Here is a 27,697-nt window from a genome sequence, read left to right on the forward strand (position 1 = left end):
AGAAGCAGAATATTCCAGAGTCTGGTAAGAAAATGAAGAAAACATAGAGTGTGATTAAAGAATACAGCCCAGAGTCTACTCTGTCAGGCATCAGTGAATAGTGGTCATTGAAGTCAGTGGTTCTGCAAAAGAAAAATAATTGCCTGAGCAAAAATTTCCAGTTAAATGGTTTAGGTTTTTAGGTTGTTTTTAGTTCTAAAATTTTAAACAGACTGTGAGAGGGCAAAGACTGGAGGTATAGTATGCAAATGAAAGTAATAGATCTAGCCTTCACTGAAGTCACTGAAAGTCCTTCAGTCTTTGCAATGACTTTGCATCAAATCTATTTCAAGACTATTTAGCAGTAATATTAAGCTAATGTTTAATATTAATGCCTTTTTTTCCCTTTTTTCTCCCCAAAATCCATAAAGAGCTCAGGCTTAGAATAGTCTTCTAATGGGCTTGATCTTCCCTATTAAACATTTCATGCTATTCAGCTTTTTCTTTTCTCTTTCCTTTTACAGGCAGACCAGATCTGGCAGATAGTGAATATGAGGACTTTGCTGACTTCGGAAAGCTGACAGAAGCCAGCAGACTTCAGTGAAATACGCCTCCAAGCACAGAGACTTTTGGTAGATTTAAAGTAACCTGTTGTTCATTTGCAAAGACATGGCTACTGGCTCTTTCAGCGCACATGGAAGAAGGCAACAAACATTGTAACCCTGGCTAATAAGACTGACTGTGTTTTCCTTATCAGAAGTAGGAGGTAGGCCAATTATAAAAGGATTATTTTATGCTTAGCCTCCAGGACTTTAACTCTGGCCTGAACACTGGACATAAATAGAAGCCAATTTTAATGACCTGAGATTTCGTTACCTGTGCATTATTATTGTTATCAGTTCTTAAACACTTTGCTACTTTATTTCTTTAAATTAGAAATGGGTTTGTGGACTAAAATGTGGCCCGCAGACTGGGCTCTTCTCATGAAATCATGGCTTATCTTTTCCCTGGGGCTCTACATACAGGTCTCCAAAACTTTGGCCTGCCCGAAAGTTTGCCGCTGTGACCGAAACTTTGTCTACTGTAATGAGCGAAGCTTGACCTCAGTGCCTCTTGGGATACCGGAGGGTGTAACCGTCCTCTACCTCCATAATAACCAAATTAATAATGCTGGATTTCCTGCAGAGTTGCACAATGTCCAGTCTGTGCACACAGTCTACCTGTACGGCAATCAATTGGATGAATTCCCCATGAACCTGCCCAAGAATGTCAGGGTTCTCCACCTGCAGGAAAACAACATTCAGACCATTTCACGTGCTGCTCTTGCTCAGCTTTTGAAGCTGGAAGAACTGCACCTGGATGACAACTCCATCTCCACTGTTGGTGTTGAGGATGGAGCATTCCAGGAAGCCATCAGCCTCAAGCTTCTGTTCTTGTCCAAGAATCACTTAAGCAGCGTGCCAGTAGGCCTTCCGCTGGACTTACAAGAACTCCGTGTAGATGAAAACCGAATTGCTGTCATCTCAGACCTGGCCTTCCAGAACCTTACGAGTCTGGAGCGTCTGATCGTGGATGGCAATCTCCTCACTAATAAAGGCATAGCTGAAGGCACTTTTAGCCACCTCTCCAAGCTCAAGGAATTCTCAATTGTTCGGAATTCACTGACATACCCTCCTCCTGATCTTCCAGGTACACATCTGCTAAGACTTTACTTGCAGGACAACCAGATAACCCACATACCACTTACAGCCTTTTCAAACCTCCGCAAACTGGAACGTCTTGATATTTCCAACAATCAACTTCGGATGTTGGCAAAGGGAGTATTTGATAATCTCCATAACCTGAGACAACTCACTGTAAGGAATAATCCCTGGTTATGTGACTGCAGCATTAAGTGGGTCACTGAATGGCTCAAATTTATTCCTGCTTCCATCAATGTACGTGGTTTTATGTGCCAAGGACCAGAGCAGGTCCGAGGTATGGCAGTCAGGGAGCTCAATATGAATATGTTGTCATGCCCCACCACCACCCCTGGTCTACCACTTATCATCACCCCAGTCCCAGCTACAGCCATGCCGACTACATTAGGTCCCAGCCCATCATTTCCTCCCTCAAGCAGTAAATACAATCCTCTCACTCCCATCATAGCCACACTCCCCACTGTGCCTGACAGGGAGGACAGAGAAAGGGTGACACCTCCTTTGTCTGAATGGATTCAGCTCTCCATCCATTTTGTGAATGACACTTGCATCCAAGTCAACTGGATGTCACTTTTTACCGTGATGGCATATAAACTCACATGGGTTAAAATGGGCCATAGTCTGGTAGGAGGAATTGTTCATGAACGAATAATTAGTGGTGAGAAGCAGCAATCAAGCTTGGTAAATCTGGAGCCCAAATCCACTTACAGGATTTGTTTGGTTCCACTGGATACTTATAACAACTACCGAACTGGAGAAGACACTGTCTGTTCAGAAGCCACAACTAAGGCTTCCTTTTTCAATGGCAGCAACATCCCTTCCAGCCATGAGCAGACAACTTCTCAGAACCTAGGCTCCCCTTTTCTGCTGGCAGGGTTGATTGGGGGTGCAGTGATATTTGTCCTCGTGGTCTTGCTCAGCATTTTTTGCTGGCACATGCACAAAAAAGGTCGTTACACCTCCCAGAAGTGGAAATATAACCGGGGCCGTCGGAAAGATGACTACTGTGAGGCAGGGACCAAGAAAGACAACTCCATCCTGGAGATGACGGAAACCAGCTTCCAGATTGTCTCCTTAAATAATGATCAGCTCCTTAAAGGAGATTTCAGACTGCAGCCCATTTATACCCCAAACGGGGGCATTAACTACACAGACTGCCACATCCCAAACAACATGCGATACTGCAACAGCAACGTCTCAGACCTGGAGCACTGTCATACGTGATAGTGAGGGACATGGGGGTCTCTAGGACAAGGAGAAAAAACTCTAGAAAAAATAAGCCCCCTAACAATAATGAAAAAAAATTACATTTGATAAATGTTACACAGATGCATTTATGCATTTGAATACTCTGTAATTTATACGGTGTACTATATAATGGGATTTTAAAAAAAAAAAGTGCTATCTTTTCTATTTCAAGTTAATTGCAAATGGTTTTGTAACTCTTTGCTTTTTAAATCTTTAAAAAATATTGCTGAGTACTGTACAGGGTTGTACAATAAGAACCCAATGTCATGGCAAAGGAAAGAATGACTCATTCTTCAAATATTAACCACTTTGCTGTCGAAGCAGTCTGAGGTATGTTAAGTTTCTAGGTGTCCTGGAATACAGGAAAATAAGTGCATATTAAAACAGGGTCACTAGGAACAGACAAAAGCAATTCAGATAAAATGGGCACAGCTCTTCTGACTTGAACCCAGCAACTGCTGTTGAGCTTCAAACAATTGGAAATACATCCCTTCCTCTTTGTCAGGTCTGCACTTCTCACCTCCAACTGAAAGCTGGAGTTCTGAGCGCTGCCAAAAAAGCTAGTCTCTTGTTTGATTAGTTTTCTTTCAATCTGCTTGGAATAGGAAACATGGAAAGAACTCAGTGTCAAACTCAAAGTGACCTTGATTGCTATTTGCAAGAGTTGCTCAAAAAATGTCCCCAGTACTATATACTTTATCTCAGAAACTGTTTGTGCTTTTCATCAGGATTAAGAAGCTTTAGGCATTCTCTGACCCTTCTCAGTGGGAGGTGAAGGTTATGTACCAGTATGTAACAGAGAGCTGTCATTAAATTGCACCTGTTAATAGAGCAGCATTTGTTGACAAAGCATGTTCACATAAAGCCAGAATGAGGGAAATTCTGAGTGCTTCCAGCTCTGCAGTATTCATGTATGTGTTCATGTGATTTGAAATCTAAAAGTGCATATTGCTGAAAACATGGTGCAAAATATAATGGCAATGGAAAGGTTTTGCTAATAATTTGTGTGGTTCAAGCTTTGTTTGACTTAAGGGCCTGAGTTATGTTCAATATGGAGAAATAGGGGAAAAAATGACAAAAAGACAAGACAAACAAGAAATATATTCTAAAAAATTACTTAGTACTGGGAAGACCTTGAGGGCTATTATAAACTGAAATGGGGGAAATTATGTACAAATCTATGTGGGTTTTGTTTGGCTTGTTTTTTTTTCCTTCCCAATTAAAGTATACAGAGAATGACCTTAGCTAAGCATTCGATTGACTGGGGAATTTTGAGAGCACAGGTACACGGTGTCACTCTGAATTACCCTTCTTTTACATTAAGCATTTTTGAGTTTTCCATAATGATTTCGGCCTCACAAGCAGTAGCTGGGTTTGGAATTTGCTTTGCTATACCCTCAGATTCATCTCAGTCCTTGAGCTTCATATGCATTATACAAAATATCATGCTTGTATTAAAACCATAATGCAGCTCTCAAAATTATGTAATATTTCAACCACTCTGCTAACTCAGTGACTGCCAAGAACTGTGGTGGAATCTAATTATTTGGGTTTTTTTCAGTTTGCTTTTTTATGTTTGGGGTTTTTTCAGTTTGCTTTTTTAATGTAGCTAATTTTCTCCTGGGGACAAGCTAAAGCTATATCACATTGGGAAAAAAAAAAAAAAAACCAAAAGAAAACAATATAGAGACAAAGCTTCCCTGAGGTAGTAGGGAAAGAGAGAAAGTTTTACAGTGGTCACCTAGGGATAGACAAAAATTTGCTGCATATGGATTGGAAGTAAAAGCTGAAGCACTTTCACAATGAAATGCTTAGACTTTTCACTTTGTGGAGCTCCTTATGCCGGAAGAAAGGATTTTAATCCTATCCTTTGCTCATTTCACTCAACCCATTCTTGAAACTCAGCAGTCTATGAGCATGTATTTTCTGTAATTCAGATCACATGATAACACTAATTTTCTGCAATGACAAAATGAACCCAGTTATGACTGATGGCAAAGTATGACGATTTTGTAAGGAACCACTTCTACCAGCACCTTTTAAAATCACACTTTAAAATTCCAGTCTATATTCTATATATTAGCTATTTTCTCCAGCTGTAGTGGGTATTCTAAGCAACTTGTCTGGCTACTGTAATAGTTAAGTCACTAAAATTTTGCTGATTAAAAGTTTACCATATGATTTCAAATAGCATAATTCTAGGTAGAAATGTCTATGCAAAGTGGATGGGTTTTTTCTGTCATCTATTTACTGATGATAAGGTTTATACTTTTGGGCTTTGGTTTTTGGTTTTAGTGGTTTTTTGGGGTTTTTGTTTGTTTTGTTTTAACATATTTTAGATGCCACAGCTCAAAAGACAAGCAGCAAACAGTTGTGCTTCTGTATACTTCTGTTGAATGCTGGAGTTTGCTTGAAGTTAAGCAGAGCCAGTGATTCCCATTGGGTGTGGACATAGTATCTCGTTTCAATGAAATAACTGGTTGTACACTTGGTTTCAAAAGGCCTCCTTTGAAGGTACAAACTTACTAGTATTTACTGATGCAGGAGGAATCTTCTGTTCTAGACCTCTGTATACCTTAGGCACCTTATTTGTAGCAATTGACTTATTCAGGGAGTTTGGCCTGTACTGCAGGTGAATCATCCACAAGCCCAACCTCATGACAAGAAATTTGGTTACTTATAGAATAGGGGGAAAACAGAAGACATTTACAAACTGTTCATTTTGATCTTGAATGATGAAACATATATATGTATGTGTATATATATATATGTAGACTATGACTCACTTACCTAGATTAAAAATCATAATGATATTTAAAGATAGCATACTTTATGCTTCTCTTCAGTATGAAAAAAAAAAAATATCAAATTGTATGTGATACTGGCAAAATTTTCTTTACTACAGAGGCGCTTCTGAAAAAACATAGCTAATGCCTTATACCAAAATCTGTGGATAGAGCTGGGAATATTATCTAAAAAAATTCAGAGTTGTAGTCAACTGAAGAGTCATATCTGTAATATGAAGAATGTTTCTCCCTATTTAATTGTTCCTAAAGACTTAAATGTATTTTAACCTACTACAGAATTTGGGATATCTCAAAGTGTCAGCCACACAAACATCTGAGGTATAATTTCGGTTCCCATTTGGATAAGCAGTGAGGAAATTTCACTAGGTAAAGTATGTAGAAAAAGTCAGAGTTAAAAATGGACAATAATCTTTTGGCAATATAAAGTTTAAGACTAGTAGCTTTTTCCTGGGGCTATGTAAAACTTGGGTGATTTTCACTTAGGACAAATATCCGACCACATATAGTAACTAAAGGCTATTGAGCAGAAGTGCCAAATATGTACATGTACAACTCACTCAAAATGTTCACTTTTAAGTCCTGATTTGATCAAGTTCATTAGATCTGGGGATATTTTTTTTTTTTTCAGACAAAATCTCACCCATCTTCCATTGTATACTGCTAATAGTTGACATAGATGTGCAGAAAGATTGGTGAGTAGAATAAAATTAGCATTTAAGTGAAATTGTGTAAAAGAAATATCACGACACTGCTGTTCCCAGTACTTGGCTTCCTTCTGAAGACATATATATTTACAAACAGGTCCTTATTTTCATGGATTCTGTCACTATAATAAGTGCTACTTGCATGTGGCTTGCTGGCAGAAACAAACACCTGATTAATGCATGTACTTTGTGTTAACAGGTTCTTATTAGAACATTATTAGTGAATTTCTTTATAAGAATATTTAGGGAATAATCTACTGAATAGATACTAGCAGTTTTCCATGTAACCCAGTAAAGGACTACAGTGAATATCATGTAAAAATTAAAAAAATTGAAAAATGAAAAATGAAGTAGCATGATATTTGCTACTAGAGTTGTTCAACTATATTTTTCTCTGAATAATTTTCTTTTTTCCATGAGAACAAGTTTCTCCCTCTGAAAAATTTATTAATTTCAATTTTGCAAACAGAAAAACTTTATGCATATTGATATTATTGTTTTAAGGATCTACATAAGGCACTTTATTAATGGCATTGAAGTGAAAGTTCAGTCTCAGCTTTTGACAGTAAAGTGGTTAATTCCCATTGAATTCTACATTTATAGTACTTCTTCACCTTAAATTTAACATGGAGATATTAAAGGTTTTTTTTTCCTTTTGAACATGAGAATAATGGTTTTACACATGACTTATCTTTACAGCTCAGTGGAAAAACAAACAAAAAGTGAGTGCCAAAACCAAAAGTTACTGGCTCTGAACCTCATCAAATCCTGCCTAATGCTCTCTTCTAAACACAGAGATAATCCTAGGAAGCTGATGATCACTCCTTCCCTGAACTCCATTGAACAGGGCACTCTGTATCCCAGATGATACTACAGGCAATATTGAAGCATTTGGCATTAAACTTTTGTACAGAAGAGAATGTTTTGCTCTTTAAAAGGATGCTGGCTAGTAGTCCATAAGGAAAACTAGCACAGAAGAGATTTGGCAACCTTTTATTACACTGGGGCTATGTGGAAATGTGCCTCATGAGAGCTGAATTCTGATCCTCTCAGAAACAGATAAGCTACTAAACAAATTGCTATCACGAGTTGATCCCAAATATCTGAAGATGATCTTTCATAAAATTGATTTAAACTGAGATATGCACACTTGATTCTGTTCTGTGTTTGGTATACTTTCTATGTTTAACATGGAAAAATAGATGGTTTGAAGTCTGCGTTACCTGTTTTCTGCAATCTGCCATGTTGCACGCATTGTTAACTTCAAAACCTCACTATACACTATATATTATCTTGTTGACATATTCAGTAAAGAGTTATTTAAAAAATACAACAACTTTGCTGTATTTATATTAGCAAGTAATTAAAATAAGAATATGGGTATCTGAAAGGGACAAAAAATATCCATCTTTTGTAGTTTCATTCACGAAGATATTTTCAGATGTTCTACTGAAACTTCTGTTCAATCCTCTCTTCAGTTTCTAAAAGACAAATATTATTTGTCTTGCAAAGAGTTAAATAATTTTTTACCTCATTTTCTCAGATTTAATCTTACCTTTAAAAAGTTGTCTCTTTCTAATATGCATATAGAAAAGCAATGTACAATGAGAACAGACTGTACTCCAGAGTTTGCAATTAATAGGTACACTTAAGGAGCTACACATGTCAATAACAAATATATATATGTGGAAGCTGTGACTCATTATATGCATAGCCATTTGATAAATGCTTTTGACATTTATGACATGACAATCATGAATCTGTTTTTTAACTATTTTTATCTATTTAATCTGTTTCCTTGACATGAAATATGACTTATTTTCCAATTCTCCCTTCAAAATTGTTCTTGAATTTTCAGAGTGCACAACATTCATACATAAGCCTTAATAAATTTTTGTATAAAGCAAATCTTTTACATAACATATATGGTAATATATACTATCTATAAAGAGATGGTTTAGCTACTTAGAAATGGAAATTACCCCTCTTCTACTTCCATATACAAGAACTAATTTTTTGCTTTACTAGAAAGTGAGATGCTGAGTGCTTTGTTATGTCAAAGCTTAGAAGTTTAATATTGCTGAGGGTCACAGTTCCTCAAGAAATTATCTTTCTTTCTTAACCCCAAGTATCATGTAAAACTACCGAGGGCTGGTGTGCAATATATCCACACCCAGCCCTGCCTCTTTTCCCCTGTAATATGCCTCCCCTCATTTGATGTTTCTGCTGAAGCACATTACACCCTGGTAACTAAACCTACTTGCCTTACCACAGGAGGATGAAAAATAGAGATAATGAGAATCATAAACACCTGCCATCAGTTATGCAATTCTGATAATGAGGGAATCATAATTTTCAATTGATAATATTTTTCTGTCAAAAAAAAAGGAGTTTACAGCCACTGACTTCATCAGGTAATCTTTTAATAACCAAAAATTATTTATTGTAGCAAGGATAAAACTTTATTTTTAGTACTTCTAAGCTCAGTTATCTGGAATTTTTCATACATGTGCAATTGTGTATAAATTTCTTGTGTGCAGAGGGTTTACCTACAAAGATCTCTCAAAGAAAGCACATGGAGGAGTATTTTTCATTATTGTTCAGTCAAAATTTTTAATATTCCACTTTAAAAAGAGTTCTTCCATTGAAGAAGAGTTATGGTACCACATGGAGCAACTGCATTCCACCGTTAAAGTAGGTAACAAATATTTTAATACTACCTGAAATGCCACTGTCAACAAAGGCTGAAACTAAAAATTGCTAAAATACTTCCATTACACAGAGAGAGACTTGGTGAAGCTTTAACCAATAATTTCCATTCCTGAAACAAATTAGCACATTTTTATGGTGAAATCCTGACCCCACTGCCTTCAGCTATAAATCATAATAATATGTAACAGAAGGATTATTAAAAACATGCAATATGGCACATCACATGTCAAACCATGTATCCCCAAATGAAATACATCAACTGAATAAGGGAGTAGGCCTACATTTCTCTTATGAAAAGCTGGGAAATCTGTGAAAAAGACTGCATAGAAAATGAGGGGGGAGCTAAGAGTGTTCTGAGCAACACTGGCCTGTATGAAGCCATGGAAGATAAGGATATTTATGGCCACAAATGGGCTGGTGAGCATAGCAAAAGCATTCTTTTTTCACATAAACATATACTTTTTTTTGATTACAACCTCATATTATGGCTAAATTGTGACTGAAAAATGCATGTATGACTACTGAGAAAGAGAAAAGAAGAAAGAAAAGAAGAGAGAATTTTGGTTTAACTAGGAAGTCAAACAATTTAAATGACGGTTTTATAATCCTGACCTCATATATCTTCACAAATTGCTTTGGGCATTCACAGGTCAGGAACCAATAGATTGATCTGACTTACAATGCAAATGTTAGGAACTTCTCCCCACTTAGGAAACATATTAAGAAAAATTGAGAATTGATGTGAAGTCAAATTCTGCAGTATATGCTGTGTGAACAATGCAGGGCATTAGCATGGGTTTGTAAGTGAGGACTGCAGAAGCAAGGCATGCATAGAAAAATAAAGAAGTAGAAACCTGAGTAAAGGGAAATATTCCACATTATTGCAGTTATTTTAATAGTATACTGTTAAGTACTTTTGGCAATTAAATAAAGGGCTCATAAAAGTATTGAAGATTGTCATATCTCCTGTCCCTTGGAGGATACATTCCATTTCCAGTTCACAAGAAATTTGATTGGACAGCTTTTTACTTACATCATTCTTGAAGGTTAGTTTTGAAGCCAATGTTTATTTGAGGTCTTTGCATGCAAAAATTTATTTTATCAGCTATGAAGAGTTTGAGGGATAGTTTATGTGCAATACTTGCTTTCATGAGAAGCAAGTAGCAAGTATATGTCTAGAACTTTCTTATTTTGTTTTGGCTTTCATTTTTGTAATTTAACTTTACAAAAATTAAGCAAATTTGAAGAACAAATTTCAACTATTTTCTGGTGTAATTACAGCAGTAGGACTGTGTATTCTTTATAAAAGAAGGCAAAATTCAAGAATACTGAGTTAACAAAATTAAATAATTTTGATAACAACTTTCAGTTGAATTAATAGTTTTTCAACATTAGTTACAATAGTCTTGCTGAGAATTTAAGCTAGAAACACTGAGTAACAATGAGTAAACTCAGGTTTGTGGTCACAGGAACTTTGGGTTCATAGGTTCAGTTTTACAGATTACTATTAGCAGCTGCACAAAGAGAAGGGAACAAAGGCTTCTTCTTCCTTAAAGTATCGGTTTCCTATCTGTAGAGATTGAGGAGGAAATGCAGCTACTTCACAGAGCTCTCCCTCAAGAAACAAGGTGGCCAGAACAGAAGGAAAGTATATGCAGTCATGGCATTTCTCTTTGATGACTACAGATGCTGGCAGAAGTAGAGCTGAATCATATTATGAGGGGTGCAGCAAATTACAGGTGTTCTGCATTATTATATAGGACATCTTGTTTCTCCAGAACCCTACTAAGGTGCCTTCACTGAGGTTCATGCTCTTGGAGGGCTTGTGTCAAAAGGTAAAACCTGTGCCCATAAAATCAAGGAAGGATCTGGGTTTTAGTTTGTTTTGTGCATCTTTCTTTACTCTTTCCTGTAAGTTCTGGAGTGCCAGCTACACCACAATGTCCAAGAAGGAGTGTGCAACAAGGCAGCTTTGAAAGGTCACTTTTTTGATGACTCCTTTTATCAATGAAATATTAGTAAGGTTCTTGCAGGCAAGATTCCAACCCACAGTAGATGTGATCATTGTGTTAGCCATCAGATCAGGCACTGCTTTCAGTTCAGATGTCTAATAATTTTCTCACTTATTTCTTGTCACAGTAATTCTTTTCTTAATACCTGAAACTAAGCAGTTTGTACTCTTGCTTATTTGTCACAACACAAGGAAAAGGTTTCTGCAAAACCATTATACCTGAAAACTGTGACGATTACCCAGCAAAGCTAAGCTACAGAAATGCTGCCAATACAGCAAACAATTTGTCATGAAATCACATCTACTGTGATATCAATTCAGTTTATATCCAGATTATGAAAAATCCAGAGGCACCTATCTCACAATTTCTGTTGCTTTTGCTTCATTTCCTTTATGTTGCATTAACCTTCTCTAGCATGATTGGTTTAGAGAACAGATTGCTGCTTGATGCCTCATATGGTTATCTGACTTATTGGTGTTTACATGTAAGATTCATTCAAGAAAAACTAAGCTCTTTTCTGATTTTCTGTATCTTTGGGCTTCTCTAATAGTAATTTACTTGTAGCTGCCCCTGCACTATTGGTTTCTCATCATTTTACACATACATAACACACACTCACACACATAAACATATGCACAAACACTATATTTATACATTTTTATGTTTATGTATATTCAAATACTCACATATACAAATATATAGGTATATGGAATGCATATCTGTAGTACAGTTATGGATTGAGCTATGCTGAGTCCATTATTGACCTTTTGCTCTGGATTTTTGCATCAATACTGTTCCACCTTAGCTTGTTCAAGAGAGTAAAGAGGTAGAGTAGTGTGATTTTTTTTTTAAAAAACTGTAATGTCAGTATTAGTAAGAGCATGTTTTTCAACAATTTATGTGCTTTGACAGCATATGCACAAAAAACTTGAAAATTACGGAGAAGATTATCACAGCTCCTGGAAACAGATAGTGTGCACCTTTTGGAATACTCTTTGGACAGCACAAAGCACATCTGAGGAATCAGTTTCCAGCAGGACTGTTCTGTGTGGTCACTAACTAAAGTGCAGACAGAGGAGAATGTGAGAGAAGGCAGTATGAAACTGAAACCCAGTATGAACAAGAAGGGAAAAATTCAGATATTTCTACATCATTAGCATATACTGTTGACTTTCTATGTACTTTTTTTCTCTGTGGTCTGTATTTCTTTCCCTGTATTTGACAGTTTTTCCGTGTCATAGGAGTTGTCTTTTAATGAACTCTTCATCTGCTTCATGAAGAACCTGATTTTTTTACAGGATTTTTGTGGAATGCCCCAAATGATCACTTCTGTTGTACATGAGCAAATACATTTGTGTGTAGCAGCTCAAAGGGAGTTTTCATTGCCACTCATCCTCCTCAAGTCATTAATCTAACTGTTTGAAAAAGATCTTTCTGAGATGAGCCATGCAGCCAGTGTGCTATTACAGGAAAACTTTGAAATTTGCTGGCTAATATTGTTTTAGTGTTTTACTTTGCAGTAATAGTAAATGAACTGATGTAAGTAGAGAAGTTTCATCTAGTTTATGAAGTTCCACTAACAGACTATTCTGAACATCGAAGCTCTTTTAGTATTTGGAGCAAGGGTGGAGACAGAGAGATAGATTTGAAAGACAGAAATCCTCTAAACAAAAATTACTTTTAAATAAATATGGGCCAAAATATAAGAGTTCTGTTCAGACCCAGAGTACCAAACAATTGTGGCAAATATAAAGATGCAAAAATTTCTTCTATTTTTTCTTTATTTGTGGGATTCAATTAGGGTTGCTGCTTATTTTAAGTGACTAAATTAGTACACCATTAGAAAATCTTTGCCTGGGTTGAGAAAAGTTCTTTGTTTCATATATTTTCCATTAAAAATCTGAATTTTCTTTTCCCATTTTCTTCCCCAAAGAAACTAGTGTCTGCTATGTGGCACTGAATTTGGAAAGCTGCGTTCTTGTCAATTAAAATATCACAGACATTCCTCCACCTCAAGCCTTAATAATCCAGCAAACAGTTGGATTGGGGTAGGGAGGGGGGGGGTGGAATTTAAAAATGTTTGAAAGGCTGATGTTTATTTGAAGTAGTAAAGAAATTTGATGTCTAATTAATCCTTTCTTTGCATTAATTCTAAAAAATGACATTAACTTTTTAAATTTAGATTTAAATAGCTGATAAAGGATAAGTGAAATACCCATAGCAAATAACAAAATTATGAGTAAAACACAAACAGCATTAGTTTAGAGCAGAGTTTGATATGACTGAAACAGTATGAATTTCCTCAAGGTAGAATTTACTGCTTGCTGTGAAATGCAGCTCTATTTTCTAATGAACACTGTGACCTTCAAAACTTTTTGATCAGGATATTTCTCATAATTATTCAAAAATTGTGTTTCAGAAGCCATCCTGCAGAAAGATCTTTTAGCCATGCTAAATACTCGGATGTTTTAACTGCTCCCCGCCCTGACAGGTCTTTGGTAATGCTCTGTTGGATTTGCTTGCAGGTTTTTTCCTTTTGTTTTTCCTGCTTGACTACCCTGACTGGAGCAAATCACATGAAGTATATGCCATTTTTCCATGTGTAGGTTTTTTCAGGGCAGCTGGACAAGAGGGAAGAGACAAATCAGGGCAGATCCTTTCACTCCTCTGATGGTGACTGTTAGAAACGTAAATTAAACTGACAAAAGCGAAATATTTTATAACTTATGGCAAATTCAAGGCCTATGCTAAAGGCTCTAGTTTTGCATATTATATAAGAATTTATATTAATATTTTTAATAGAGTATCAACATCCTTAAAGAGTATTTGGATCCGTTTTTTGTTAAAAAAGATTAACAAAATGTAAATTGCATGGGAATTTAAAAGGACAGGAATAATCTGGATCCTGTTACAGTTTTCTTCAAAGGGACTTATTCTACGAGTTTCACATTTTTAAATGAATCCTGAAGTATATCTTTTTAGCAAAAAACTTAAAAAACCACTGTCAGATTAGAATACTTGTTGTAGAAGGACCTCTAGGTCAGTTATGATTTCTTCTGTAGGTCCACGGATAAATTTCTAATCTTCAGTGTCATCTAGTGCCCTGGAAAGACAAATTCTGACACTAAAATGCTAATGATCCTGAGCCTGCGTACTTGTTGATTCTTCTTTATAATGGGAAAAATGATATATCCTGTACTAACCTGGAGATAAGCACTGGGTAAAAGCTAGGCATTTTTTTATTTCACAATATGCTGCTGAAAACCAGTAAATTTGCCTAGAGGCATGTTAATAGAACACAAGAAGCTGCTTTACTATTTTGAGAGTTTTCCTTAGTATATGGACTCCACAGGAACTCAAAAACAACATAGAAAATATAATGGAATTATACCATCAAGGTATCCATAGTTCTGCTTAAAAACATGATAGGTAAAAAAATAAACAATGTTTGTACATAAAGCCAGGACTTCATTATTAATATAACTTAAAAGTTTAATCAGCAGGCCAGCCAACATCTAATTATAACAGAAAATTAAGAAAATAAACAGCATAAAGAAAGGATACCACCATTTCAAAAAAAGACCCAAACCAAATTAAAAAAAGCAAAACAACCCTCAATAACAGTACAGTTAGACGTGTGTCACACATTTCCTAGCTGCTAATGGTTTTGTTGAACCTTTCACTCTCCTTTGGGATTCTTCTACCTGTCATGGTACTATGTAAAAATCACCAGCACCCAAACTATTTCACAGGGAAGAATGTGATGAAATTCTTGCTTTCTTCTTCATTTTAGGATTTGCTGGGGTATTTGTTTCTTTTTTTAATGGTCTTTCACACATTGTTTCTCTTCATTGCTGTGCAAGTCCACAGTACATTCATATGTACTACATATGATGCACTTGTCATATTCTCATACCCCAATTTTGTTCAGGTCTGCATTTCTTTAACCAGCTGTTGATGAGCTGTTCATAGCCATGGGATCTCTGGTGCCAGGCTGTGACTCTGCTCTTATTCCACACCACAATTCCTCTGTACTGCTTGCTTCGCTTCCTATTCTCAAGGGTTCCACCAACACACCAGCTTTGTAATTCTCTACATTGCTTCATTGCATAAGGCTCTCAAATATCTCATTTTATAGAGAACAACTGCTTTTTACAATTATGCATGAAACTGGTTATACCATAGGAAGACAAGCCATATTAAAACAAATTAAAATCCAGTTATGAGGGAAAAATACTGTTACAGGTAAACTAGGTCAAAGCAAAGTTGCAGGCAGACCAAGAAAAAGTCATACAAAGTAAGCTTGACAAGCCATAGTGCTGAGGCCTCATAAACTCAGTACAGATTCTGTGGCCCATTTCTAGCAATAGAAATACTGTAATAATGAGCTACAGGCTAGGACACATAGTGCACATGTTAAAAATGCTGTAATAAAGCCACTGTACATCCTCTGTACCCTAGTTAAGAGACTAGTACCTGTAAGATTGTAAGAAAATCTACTAAATATTAGAAAGCATTATCCTAGCTGTAGGAGTACCTATACATTTGCTTTAAGAGTTTTAAAATCACAAAAGGGTGGATAAAAAAATTTGGCTTGCTTTTTGTTTTCTACTACTTTTGCTCTACTATTTAAGGTTTATGGTTTAGCCTAAACAAAAACTTCTGAAAAAAAAATGTATTGTGGAAATCCATGACAAAGTAATAGTTTCTGCTGTGATTCTGCAACCTTAACTTAGATAGCAAAAATTTGTTTCTGAGAAGTCTTTACAAGCTGTCAATTCCACTTTAGAAGACACACACTATCCTTCTCAGTGTGATGGTTGGCTTCTCTGATGAGATTATTTTTCTTATAAGATTTTCCTAAAGTCTTATTCTCATGCTCTGGCTTATTTTTATTTTCTGAGCAGATTCTGAATCTTTAACCTTACCAACATTTAAGTAATTGATCAATTAATTCTCATATTGAGATATTGCTCTCTAAGTTAAAAATGTAGGGAATTGTTGCTTAATCTGAAGTGGATATCTATTCCATATCCCTCAATACCTCTCTAAGAAACATACATTTATGTGGCTATATGTTACATGGTGTTTGCTTGTTCATCTAAAGAGATGGATCAGAAATCTGGCTTAAAGTTAAATGCATTATTAGATAGATATTAAAGGGATATCATATTCAAACGAGATGCTTTGGTCTATTTAATAGGGCATCTTTCATACTTTTATTACTTAAATAGAATCCTTAGTAGGCTTCCCAAAATGTTCTGATTTCTTATTTTCTTGTTTTTTGAAAGGCAGTCGTTCTGTTACCTCTTTCTTGTTTGGTGAACATCTAATTATATCTTGTCTGTCTTACAGAATAATGTGTCTACTTGATGCATTTGTAATTTTGTAATTGGATGATAGACTTTGTTCTAATTTATTTAAAGGTTATCAGATGGTTAAATCAACTTGCCTTTACAAAAATAAAATTGTCCTCTCTTAAATGAGGAAAACCCAGTCTCAAAAGAAAACATTATGATTTCATTATTGCTATGCATTCTCAGACTTTCTGCTGTTAAATAAAACATCACTGAATAGACAGTGCTGAAATGAATAAACCTCTATAACAACTGTTTTGTTAGAGCTAATATAACTGAAGGCATTTCTGTACTTCAGCTATAAATATCCGTATATTGAATTTTGAAAAAAATGCTAGAGAGAAAAGAAGCCAATATAAATTGATTGGAAAACCTGCTGGTGTTGCTTACATTCCTCAAAAGATCAAATGAAATAATTTGAAGTTGTTTTCAAAACAGGCTTTTAATATAGCAAAAACAAACTCCTGAATATGCTTCTTTGCCTCAGATCACTGCTCAGCTGGATGTTCTACGTATGTCTTTTCTCTTTTATTCTTGGATGTCACTTCATTTTCCATCCCAGATATGATACAAAAATAGTTTATTCTAGCTGACACAAATCTGTTTTTATTTAGTGGAAGAATGTATTCCAGTCACACTTCTGTGCCTTCCTCATCCATCCCAATATGGCTGTAAACAACATTAGATAACTTCGTCAATTTATCTGGCAAAGATTTTTTATGGTCTATTTTCTAAAGCTTTGCTTAGTCTTAAGTATTCCTCAACCATTTTTCTGAGTCTAAATATTTTAGATGTTTTGCTTTTCCTAATGAAAAAGTCTGTTTATTGGCAAACTTTTCCTCTTGATACTTCTATAATTTCCATTATGCTTAGTGTTTACAGTGTTAATAGGTAAAAGACGTAGTATTCAAAGTACAAAGAAGTATTAGAAGTCTGTATCTGTATCTCTTTTTACTCCTGTTTATTCCTTTTACCCTTTGCTTTGTCACTACTTTTAATTGATTCTAATTCTGTAGAATCTTTAAGTGAAGATATCACAGAATTCTTTCCCAAAATTTATCTCAGTTTGCTGAAAAGCACAAGTTCCCAGACAGTGTTCTCCCTCCACAATAAAATCCTTGCATGAACAAGTGATGAAACCAACATGCTATGGATTTAGTTACTATGTCCCATATTCTTCACTCTTCTATCCCTTTTTTCATGTCCACTTCCACTTTGTCCCTACATTTATTTCAGTGCCACCACTAGTGTAATATCTCTGTTGTGCCTAATCAGCTCTTCTAACTCTTTCTATGGTATTTACCATCATTAAATATGAGTCTAGCTGGTTAATAGGCAAAAGCTTTCATCAGTGACTGAGAGAAAGTAGTGATGAAGTGACTTAGTGATAAGCAGTGCATGGCCATGGACTGACCAGCTGGTTGAGTCCTTTCCCTGAGAATGGACATCCACAGAGTCTTTGTAGTCTACCTCGCCATCAATTTTCACATGCTTTAAAGCAATCTGGATGTTTGTGATACCTCTTATTTTATTACTTCCTTAAAACAAGCAAAAAACAGGAAAAAAAAAAAAGAAAAAAAAGAAAAAGAAAAAGAAAAAGAAAAAGAAAAAGAAAAAGAAAAAGAAAAAGAAAAAGAAAAAGAAAAAGAAAAAGAAAAAGAAAAAGAAAAAGAAAAAGAAAAAGAAAAAGAAAAAGAAAAAGAAAAAGAAAAAGAAAAAGAAAAAGAAAAAGAAAAAAGAAGAAAAAAGAAAAAGAGAAAAAGAAAAAGAAAAAGAAAAAGAAAAAGAAAAAGAAAAAGAAAAAGAAAAAGAAAAAGAAAAAGAAAAAGAAAAAGAAAAAGAAAAAGAAAAAGAAAAAGAAAAAGAAAAAGAAAAAGAAAAAGAAAAAGGAGGTGTGACTGGCAATTTGACAGGCAGATAGCACAAAAAATGTTTGTGTTCTATGTAAAGCAATCAAAAATGGTTAAGTGATGCTGCAAGAAAATCATCTAAGGAATTACACTAGACCATCTGATTAGGGAATAGCTGGGTATTGCTATGATAAAAGAGCAAGAAAATCAAACAAATTACTTCTAAAGCTGTTTTTACAGCAGTGCCACTTATTAGAAAAAATCAGGGTAATTGCATAAGCCTCACTTAGGGACAGAGTCTGAAAATTTAAAAACCAGAAAGGATAAGAAGAATAAGAGGAGAACTAAGAGGGTGTAATTCACCCAGTGCATCACTTTGTTTTTCTGTTAAAACATTAGCGAATGGACGGCATTTATGAAAGCTTCTTTGCATTTAAAAAGATGTCTTTGCAAAGAAATTTTATAGCCTATAATTTGGCATATGTTAAGCTAAACAGATGTGTCCCAAATGGTAAGATTTAAATTCAGATTTTAATTAACCTGTATGTTGAGGGGCCTCTCAACAGAGGTTTGATTTGAGGCTTTACTCTAAGCCTGTTTATTATACTATATTGTGTAATAAAGCACTGAATGCAAGCCCATTTTCTACACTTCAGAATATGGTTACTTTTGTGTTTTCTAATTCAGTTAAACTTCAAACTAATAAGAACACTTCTAAAAAATACAGACAATTTACTATGTTAAATTCTTAGAATTTCTTAGGGACAAAATTGCAGTTTATAATTGATGAAGCACAGCAATTGCTGAGGCTTGGAGCACCTTGATCTGGGATGAAATGGGTTCACTTAGTGAAACATTACCAAGTCTATAAATTAAAAAAGCTATGAATCAAGATATCATATCTCAGATTTTAGTATTAAGATAATAAAAATTTTAAAACTATGCATTTTTTTCTTTTTTTTTTCTTTTTTTTTTTTTTGACATGGAATATTTGGTAGTCAGACATGTTTTAAAAACTTTTTGCACAATCTTAAATTTGAGAAAAAATAATTAGGCTAAATATATAATTTTTCTTCATTCTAATTTTAAAAAACAGCAAAACAGCAATATCATCACTTATGCGAATGGTAATAAAATCAAAATAATTAAAAGCCCAAACAATTTTCAGAAGAGAATACAATACTGATTTCCTTTTAAATCAGAACTCATTGCACTGAAGGAAATCCTAGAAATGTGGAGAAAATGTAAATTCTGGTCTCAAAGGACATATATGAATTTCAGCACTTTGATGCATCTTAAATGAAATGGAATGATGAAACTTTTAATTTACATCAATCCATAGAAATATCTAAGAAACATTTAAAAAAATCAATCCCACAACAACATCTTTTGATTCTGACCTTACTTCAGTGTCCTACTTTCACAGCTTTGTTTCTACAGTTAAGTAAGTTGAACATCATATTTATTTTGACTTTTTATTTTTATTTCCAAAAATATCTTTGCATTAAAGTTCTAAAAAGACAATTAGTGACAAGAATAGTTTCCTATGTCATGCCTTCAATAGTCGCATTCCTCAGCATGGTTTCACAGTCCAGAAATTTTTCTTAGTCATTGATTTTCACCTTTCATTTTATTTTCCATTGCACTATGCCTTTTTCCTGGGGAGTAGAAAGGCGTTTGGTCTGGTGGACCAGGTGATTAACTCTGAATGCATCAGATGTTCTTCTAACAACCAGGTCATAGTTTTTCAAAGACTCCATCCAGCTCTGTGTACTCTTTGTAGCTGCTTCTGTAAATGACTGCTCCCAAGATAACCATGGCATCTCTCTAGTTGGATTCTGAAACATAAATTCAGCACCGGACACACAGTGTCTTGATCTCCCAAATTGTCTATGGTGAATGCAGATTTTAACATTTTGAACAGAGTCTGACAATATAAACTTATCAAACCAAATGAAAGTTTAGTTGATATAGGTGAATCAGTTCAAAGTTACCAACAGATTATTTTTCTTGAAAAAAGAAAATAGGTTAAAAGTTGCTGTTCTGCTCAGCCATTGCCAAGTCATATTGAAAATGCATTTTCAAAACAGTTTTACTATGTCTCAAGGACTACTTAATTTTTCCTTAGTCCTTATTTATAATGTTTGAAATCCCTGTATTCATATTAGTGTCTGCAGCTTTGTCTGATAGGATCTTCATCATAGCCTGCAATTTTATTAAAAATATTTTTCTATTGTTTATGCAAAATGTGCCCTTGTTGAAAGAGGTACCTCCCAAAGAAGAATTTTTGAAAGAGCTTCCTTTCGTTGGTGAGTATCTGACAGAAGAGGGTTTAGGGGTACATCCTCTTTCCTACAAATCGTATTTATAAGCTCTTTACGTCTGTAATAGACTTTCAAATTATTATTGTGTGTTACTTGTGGTACAGCTTGATTGTGTCACTTCCTGTCATTGTAAGTAGATTCATTAACCTCTGCATTTCCTCAAAGGCTTCTCTCCCAAGAAGTTTGCATCTTAGTAGTTTTCAAGGATTGAGGGTAGCATCAAGGCTTCCACTTCAAAAGAATTCTTGAAACAATTCTAGTTGTACCAGTCCCTTTGGCCATTGGTTATATATTATTATGTCAAAGGTAATGTGCATTTTAAATCACTACATAACACTCAAATATATAATCTAGTGCTGCTTCACCCAAAGTATCCATAGAGATATGGAGATTTATGTTTTATCTCTCTGTGTGGGTGTATAAAGCACAGAGATTCCTTAAGTACCTTGTAGTACCCAGGAGCAAATCAGGTAATACTATGCTACCATTGTAATCTTTTTGGTTGCATATATTTCAATTTAGCCTTAAGCACTTTTAGTGAAAATGTCTGTTAAATAATTTATTTCTGGATAAAATAGGAGACAAATGTCATCATTTTATAATTCTTTAATAGACCATAAAAATTGTTTTTCCCATTGTTATCTGAAAGGGCAAAGAACTTGCTTTAAGATGTTAGACAGCAAAATTTCTTGCCAGATTTAGAGACAGAGTATTTTCCTCCATGTAGCCTGATCCATAAGGGCACTCATAATGATGATGTAGACTATCAAAATGCCTGCTGGACCATCTGAGAGAGTAGCTTAGTGGGACTTTCATGGAAGCAAATATTCTTTTCAGATTTTGAGTCTGGTTACAGAAGCTGCAGCAGTGCTTACTTCACCATGCCTGCTAGCATGAAAAAGAATAACTTTCTAAATTAGTATCATAATGTGATAGCTGTAAAAGTATAATGTGCCTAAGAATCTACAGGTCTGTCTCTGACAAAGCCCCTCATCTTTGTAGCACCTCTCTGTCTACCTGTCTGCTCATTTTCCATGAGGCATTTCTATTTTATGCCTACAATGGCACATTAAGACAAGAATTTCTTTTCTGATACAATCTCCACACCATAACTACTCTGACCTTCCAGTATTTGTGTCAGTGATTGCAGTCCCTAGCTTTTCTTGGCTTGCTGGTAGTAGCAGCTCTATCTGTGCTGTCATCCACAGCTTCTCTGGTTTTAGCCATTCCACATTTATTATGGAAGAGAGGTCATAATTTCAATCAGTGTGCTTGCAAATAAGTAGTAAATCCCACTAGCAAGAGTCCCTACACACTTCTAATCAAAGATAATGTTTTGCTTTTCCCCAGCCAATTCCTCCAATTGTATTGTCTTAATAACGCTCCCCATTCCTCATCATATCTTCCTGGATCATAATGGCTTTTGTCCATTCTAGCATTTTATTCTCCATCACAGTCCTATCTTCTATGTCTTTGTTCTCAATAGACACATTATGTCTTGTTTAGCTGTCATCAAAAGCAGCCAGTTTATTCTCTCTGTGCAGCTACAGCTCTAGCTGTGACCATTCTCTTGGGTAGAGCATTCCTTAATCATGAAGAGGATTTTTTATTTTGCAAATTCCCTGTTCTGTCCCTGCTTCCTGCAGAAACATACTGGGTGAACATTTGTCTTTTTCTCTTGCTTTTTCAGTAAAGTGAGAATCTCTCCTTGACAATACCTTCAAAACTCTTATTCATGCTTATTTAATATACTAAGATTCAAGTGGTTGGGAACAGAAAATACCTTGGCTGCAGCACTTTTGAACAATTCCTTTGGGACCGTCAGGTTTCAGTTGTCCTGTTCACTATGGTGAAACACTCTTACTACTGAGAAATACTTCTTCCTTTCTTAATCTCCTGGTATAGCCTCTTATCCATGCAGCTTAAAGAAAAGTTTTCTTACCTTTCTAATTTCTTGCATCAATATTAAGAGAAGCTATGAACTTGACAAAAATTCAATTTCAAGGATCACCACATCTGTTGATTTAAAATAGCTTGCTGCTAACTCTATGTATGTTAATGTCCACCATCTGAACTAGATTATGGTAAAATAGAAATAAAAGCTATTTATGCCTTTAAATATACAACAATGTTATGGAACATTGTAAAGGATGGGTAACAAATGAACACTACTTTATTGAATTATGCTAACATCAGATTTTTGTATTGCTAGTACTTAGCTGAAGACTCTCTCATTTAAGATGGGTCTCTATTTTAGAGCATAATCGCTTTTTGAAGGCTTCTTCCTGGACAGTTTTATGTTGTTTCTTAGACACACTGAACTTTGCTTGTTTGTTTTGGTTTTGTTAGTGTAAATCTTCTCTTAGGAACTGTTCAAGCCCATAATATTTTGGGATTTCCCAAGCTTTTCCTTCCAAAATAATTTTCTTTCCCCAAAGCTTGTTCACCTATAAGTACACAGAGACATTTTTGACATTTTTCCTGTTAAATTACAAAGGTGCTTAGGTTTTATTTAGATTCTTTGGAAATTAAAAGCCACCTGTTCTACAATTGCTTATTTACATATCTTGAATTCTTTTAGTAGTAAAGTAAAACTCTCTTCCCTATTTGCTTACTAAATGTCTACATTCCAATGTAAAACATCTCCACAAAAAAAGCCTTAATTCTGAAACCAACTTGCAATTTGAAAAACATACCTAATTCAGGGTTATAGTTGGAAAAATTGCTTGTCACTCATTACCATCTCTTGACTGAGACCAGACAGGATATTAATCAACACTTTGAAATTATGATGGCTTGAGAAACACTGGACCTGTGCTGTTTGGTGAAAAAAAACAGAGAAATTTTGTTGGAAACATAAGATTTAAAGTCACAACCAAACTGTTGCAATTATTGAGGCTAAGTGCTTAGATCAAAATTCCTGAAATGAACTTGAAATGTGTGGATATAATTATTAAATAATAGAAAATTAATCTGGGAAGTATATTCTAAGTCCTGTAATCCTTCCCTCTCTCCTTTATGATGACATTCCAGATAGGTGTCCATCCAGTCCTTTATATTTAGTCAAAAAATATCATGTTCTGGGGAATTGCATTTGGAGTTTAGTTACCTTGTCTAGTCCTTGCTGAAAATTAAATATATTATTACTTATCCTAGCAGCCCTGGTCATGGGCAATGAAATATAATTTTTTAATTGTTTCTACATGATCTCTTTGATTGTACTAACTACTAGTTTTTCTAACCTCTGTCATGTCTTGACTAAGCCAGGTCAGATTTTTTCCATCATTGCTGTTCATGTCTTTAAGATCTTTTCTTTCCTGATTAATCTGTTCAAGTAGCTTGTTTGATATTTTTTCCTTTGGAGTGCATTACAACAAAACTACATGTAATGTGCAGATGCAGCCAGTACTAAGGAAATCAGAGTTATGTTGCTCTCACAGCTGTTGCTCAAGTTTGGCATTATCTTTTTCACAACACAGCAATGAAAAATTGATTCCTGTTCAGCTTGTAATAGCATTCGCTCCTCATGTTTTCTCCATATTTTAAGTGGTTGAAAGACTTCTGGTGACTCCGTGACACACAAAATTTTATTTATTTATACTGACGTTCCCACGTACATTATATTCTCTATTAATTCTATTTATTTTTATACTTTGTTTTCAAGCATGAAAGTCAGACAGGTTGGTCCTTAGCTGTGTAGTTCTCCAGAAGCACTTTTTAAATTATTTGCATTTATTTCTGTGAAGTGTCTTTCAAAATTATTACATTTCCTACTACCATACAGAAATTTAATTTCTAAGCCTCTGTAGGACTCAAAAGATAATATTGCATGGCTTGGCTATCTACTAATGGTAATTTTATCTGTTTATTTTAAAAACACAATTTGATGCTCAGGTCAAAAAAGTTCTGCCATATTTAAGAAGTTTCTGAGCTCACATGTCCTTAATTTTCTAAACTATTTTCTGGTCAATGTGCCCTAAATATGAGTATGGACATATCCCATTCTGCCACTTCACTCCTGTTTATGTTTTGTAAGTTCACAGAATCATAGAATTGTTTGGGATGGAAGGGGCCTTAAGTAAAATTTCATAGCTCTGCTCTCTGAGCTACCTGCAAGAAATGTGTACCAGAGTGGCAGTACTGCCTCTGGAGACAAAGACCAGATGGGATGTGGCACCCTGTGCACCTTCAGCTGACTCTTTTTAAGTCTTCTAATGAGTTAACGCAATATAGCTTCTTTAGAGCACTCACTAGAAATGGGCATGAAAAATGCCATTCTGTTTTTCGCTGACTGCTTTGTGGAAGTAGATACAATGAAAATTTTCAAGATTTGAGAAAATATTTTTCCTTCTGAACCCAGCTCTAGATTTAATTTCATTGAGTCACCTGGGATCTAAACACAAAAGGCCATAATTTCCCCTGGGCAGAGTATAAAAACAGACACTCTATTTATAAGAGGCCTTTCTAATATGTTCATAGTCCTGGTAGATGGGGTTGCCATTCAAGCTCTCCTGATCAAAACTAGGAAAAAGCGTCATTTTGTTGATGTGTTGTCTTATTTGTGGCAAGAACTATCAATCACAGTTTACATTCTGGCTTTGGTTTCTGCAGAAGTTCAAATCAGGAAGTATGCAAGCAGGAACTTAGCTTGTTTCACAGTGGAAAAAAAAAAGAAAAAAAAAAAAAAAGAAACTAACATAGCTTTCATTTGTCTGGTAAATTCTGACACTGTAAAATGTTGAGCTGAAATCCTCACCCTATGGAAGTTAATGAGGATTTCTTACAAAGTACTGTCATATTAAGTACTCATGGACTTTAGTAAAATGAAGATTTCATAAAGAAAACAAAATTCTGGAACTGAAATCTCTGATAGATTCTATGAATTTGTTTTGTCCATTTCAAAGGAAAAGCTACTTTAATAAAGAATAATCTTGAAAGTAGTTTGATCTAACTCATCCTGTTTTAGTCTGAGAGAGGATTCAAGTGGTCACATCATCTGTTACCATCACTCAATTTTACCTTCCATTACAGACACCATATAAGACAGCCACAGGGGCCATGATTGCAGCATCTAAAACTGTTGTTGTAGAAGCAGTAGCAAGCAGTAAAAAACAGTAAGAAAATATCTGAAATTTTGTTGGTCATGTTAGGACTTAAATTAAACCCCACACAGAAATTAATCCATTTTAAAATTCTGATCCATATGCCAAAGTTCTTTGAAACACAAACTAAGATCTAATTCCGTTCTTTAAGGTACAGCAGTCTTATAGGAGATTGTATTCTAACTTCCAAAACCACAGACTCCTTTCTGAGAGAGTTTTGGTTTTTCCAGGACGAGAAACAACTTGGTGAAGGTTTTGGAATCAAAAGTTTGAATGTTGGCAAGCCTCACAGACATTAGGCAGAAAGTCAACCCACTAAGCTTTCTTTGAACTATACTAATTAAAAATTTATTCTTTTGTCTTAAAAAAATACTGTTTAAAACACTCACCTTGATCTAAACTCATGCTTAATGCTTATAAAGTAACAGAATTTTGTTCTAGACAAGTGATTAAATTTCAGAAGCTGTTTTCAAACAGTGTGTTTTTATAAATAATGTATTTCCCTTAAATGCAGATGCTAAACTTCCACAATGTAGAATTAACACAGTAATTGGCTAGAGCTGTGTTAGCTTTGTCTTTTATATGGTTATACTGGAGGACAGTTTAGCAGATGTCTGAATTACAGATTGTTAATAAAAAAGGCAATGCATGTTTCAAAGAGATGTTTTTAGGATTCATTTTTTGGATGAAATCCTATACAAACAGAACACAGGCCTTAGGCAAATCCAAGAAATAAAGTAGGAAATAAATTGGATACAAAGGCCCATATGCTGTGTACAAATCAGGTCTGTTATCTTCACTTACCTTTTGGCAGAGATAACTTTTATAAACCATCTTTATAGTTGAGCAGAAATAAAAATTCAATGTTAGCAGTACATTGTATCATATCTCTCAAAAAGAGGTGAGGAGTCAGCTTTTTCTTTAGGAAGAAATAATCACTAAAACCTACAAAACTAGGTCTGTATATTTGCCATGTTTATTTAATTGCAACACAGTGCAAACATAACTAGGAAGAAACACCAGCTTCTTCTTCCTAAAACAACAGAATCTCCTCAGCCTGAGCAATACCAGCACCTGCCATCTCTCTGGACATACCTTATAATTCAATTGTACTGTAAATTTCTAAGTCAGAAGGACAAAAAACTAAAAACTAAAAAAAAAAAAAAAAAAAAAAAAAAAAAAAAAATTCCTTGAATTTGAAAATGTCCAGGCTAGATCAAAGTCTGGTGACTTGAGGTATATTTTGATGATTAGTATAAATATTGGGTTGGTTGTTTTTTGGTTTGGGGTTTTTTTTGTTTGCTTGTTTCCTTTTTTAAATTATTTTTTCTTTCTTTTCTTTGATTGCTTTGATATAACTTTTCTCTCATTGCAAAAGATTTTCTACTTTCAGATATGCTGTTGGAATCAGAAAGTTCTCCTGCTCATACATATGAGAAAATCAAATTCATCTAAGCTCTTTGATGATGTTTTAATGTGATACTTATTTTCACTGTCATCCTCATTATTTCAAGTTAATCAAGGTTGGTGACATGGTGATACATTGGGGGATTATATATCTTTTTTTTTTCTTTAGAAAAGGGAGACATTGTGGTTAAAAAAACCATAACACATAAGAATAATAATTTTAAAATGCTAGACCATCATCCTTTTCTCTTATATATTTCCTGTGTTGGTTTAGCCAAAGGATTCAAACCATTGCTGTAGTATGTAATCTAGCATTAGTGTTCATAATGTATTGATGTGATAATGTTTAATGATCTTTATTATTGCCTTTGACTCAATTCCTTTTCTGTAAAATAGGGACAAGACAGTGATATGCAGTGCAAAAAGATCTACAAAGATAAATCTATTACCATTGAAATTATAACATAAAATGATTCAAGCAATGAATACCTTACA

General features: G+C 34.8%; 1 protein-coding gene across 10 annotated transcripts in view; it reads left to right on the forward strand.

Moving 5' to 3' along the window:
* Nucleotides 1-27,697, forward strand: part of FLRT2 (fibronectin leucine rich transmembrane protein 2) — a 79,503-nt gene extending 51,806 nt beyond the window's left edge. For all 10 annotated transcript variants that reach the window (XM_032748846.3, XM_072930317.1, XM_072930316.1 and 7 more), the window contains one exon: nt 504-27,697. In XM_032748846.3, the coding sequence (XP_032604737.2) occupies nt 918-2,903 (1,986 nt within the window). In that variant the 5' untranslated portion in view covers nt 504-917 and the 3' untranslated portion in view covers nt 2,904-27,697. The remainder of the gene's footprint in view (nt 1-503) is intronic.

The sequence above is a fragment of the Taeniopygia guttata genome, chromosome 5, assembly GCF_048771995.1.
Source record: "Taeniopygia guttata chromosome 5, bTaeGut7.mat, whole genome shotgun sequence".
Taxonomy (NCBI): Eukaryota; Metazoa; Chordata; class Aves; order Passeriformes; family Estrildidae; genus Taeniopygia; species Taeniopygia guttata.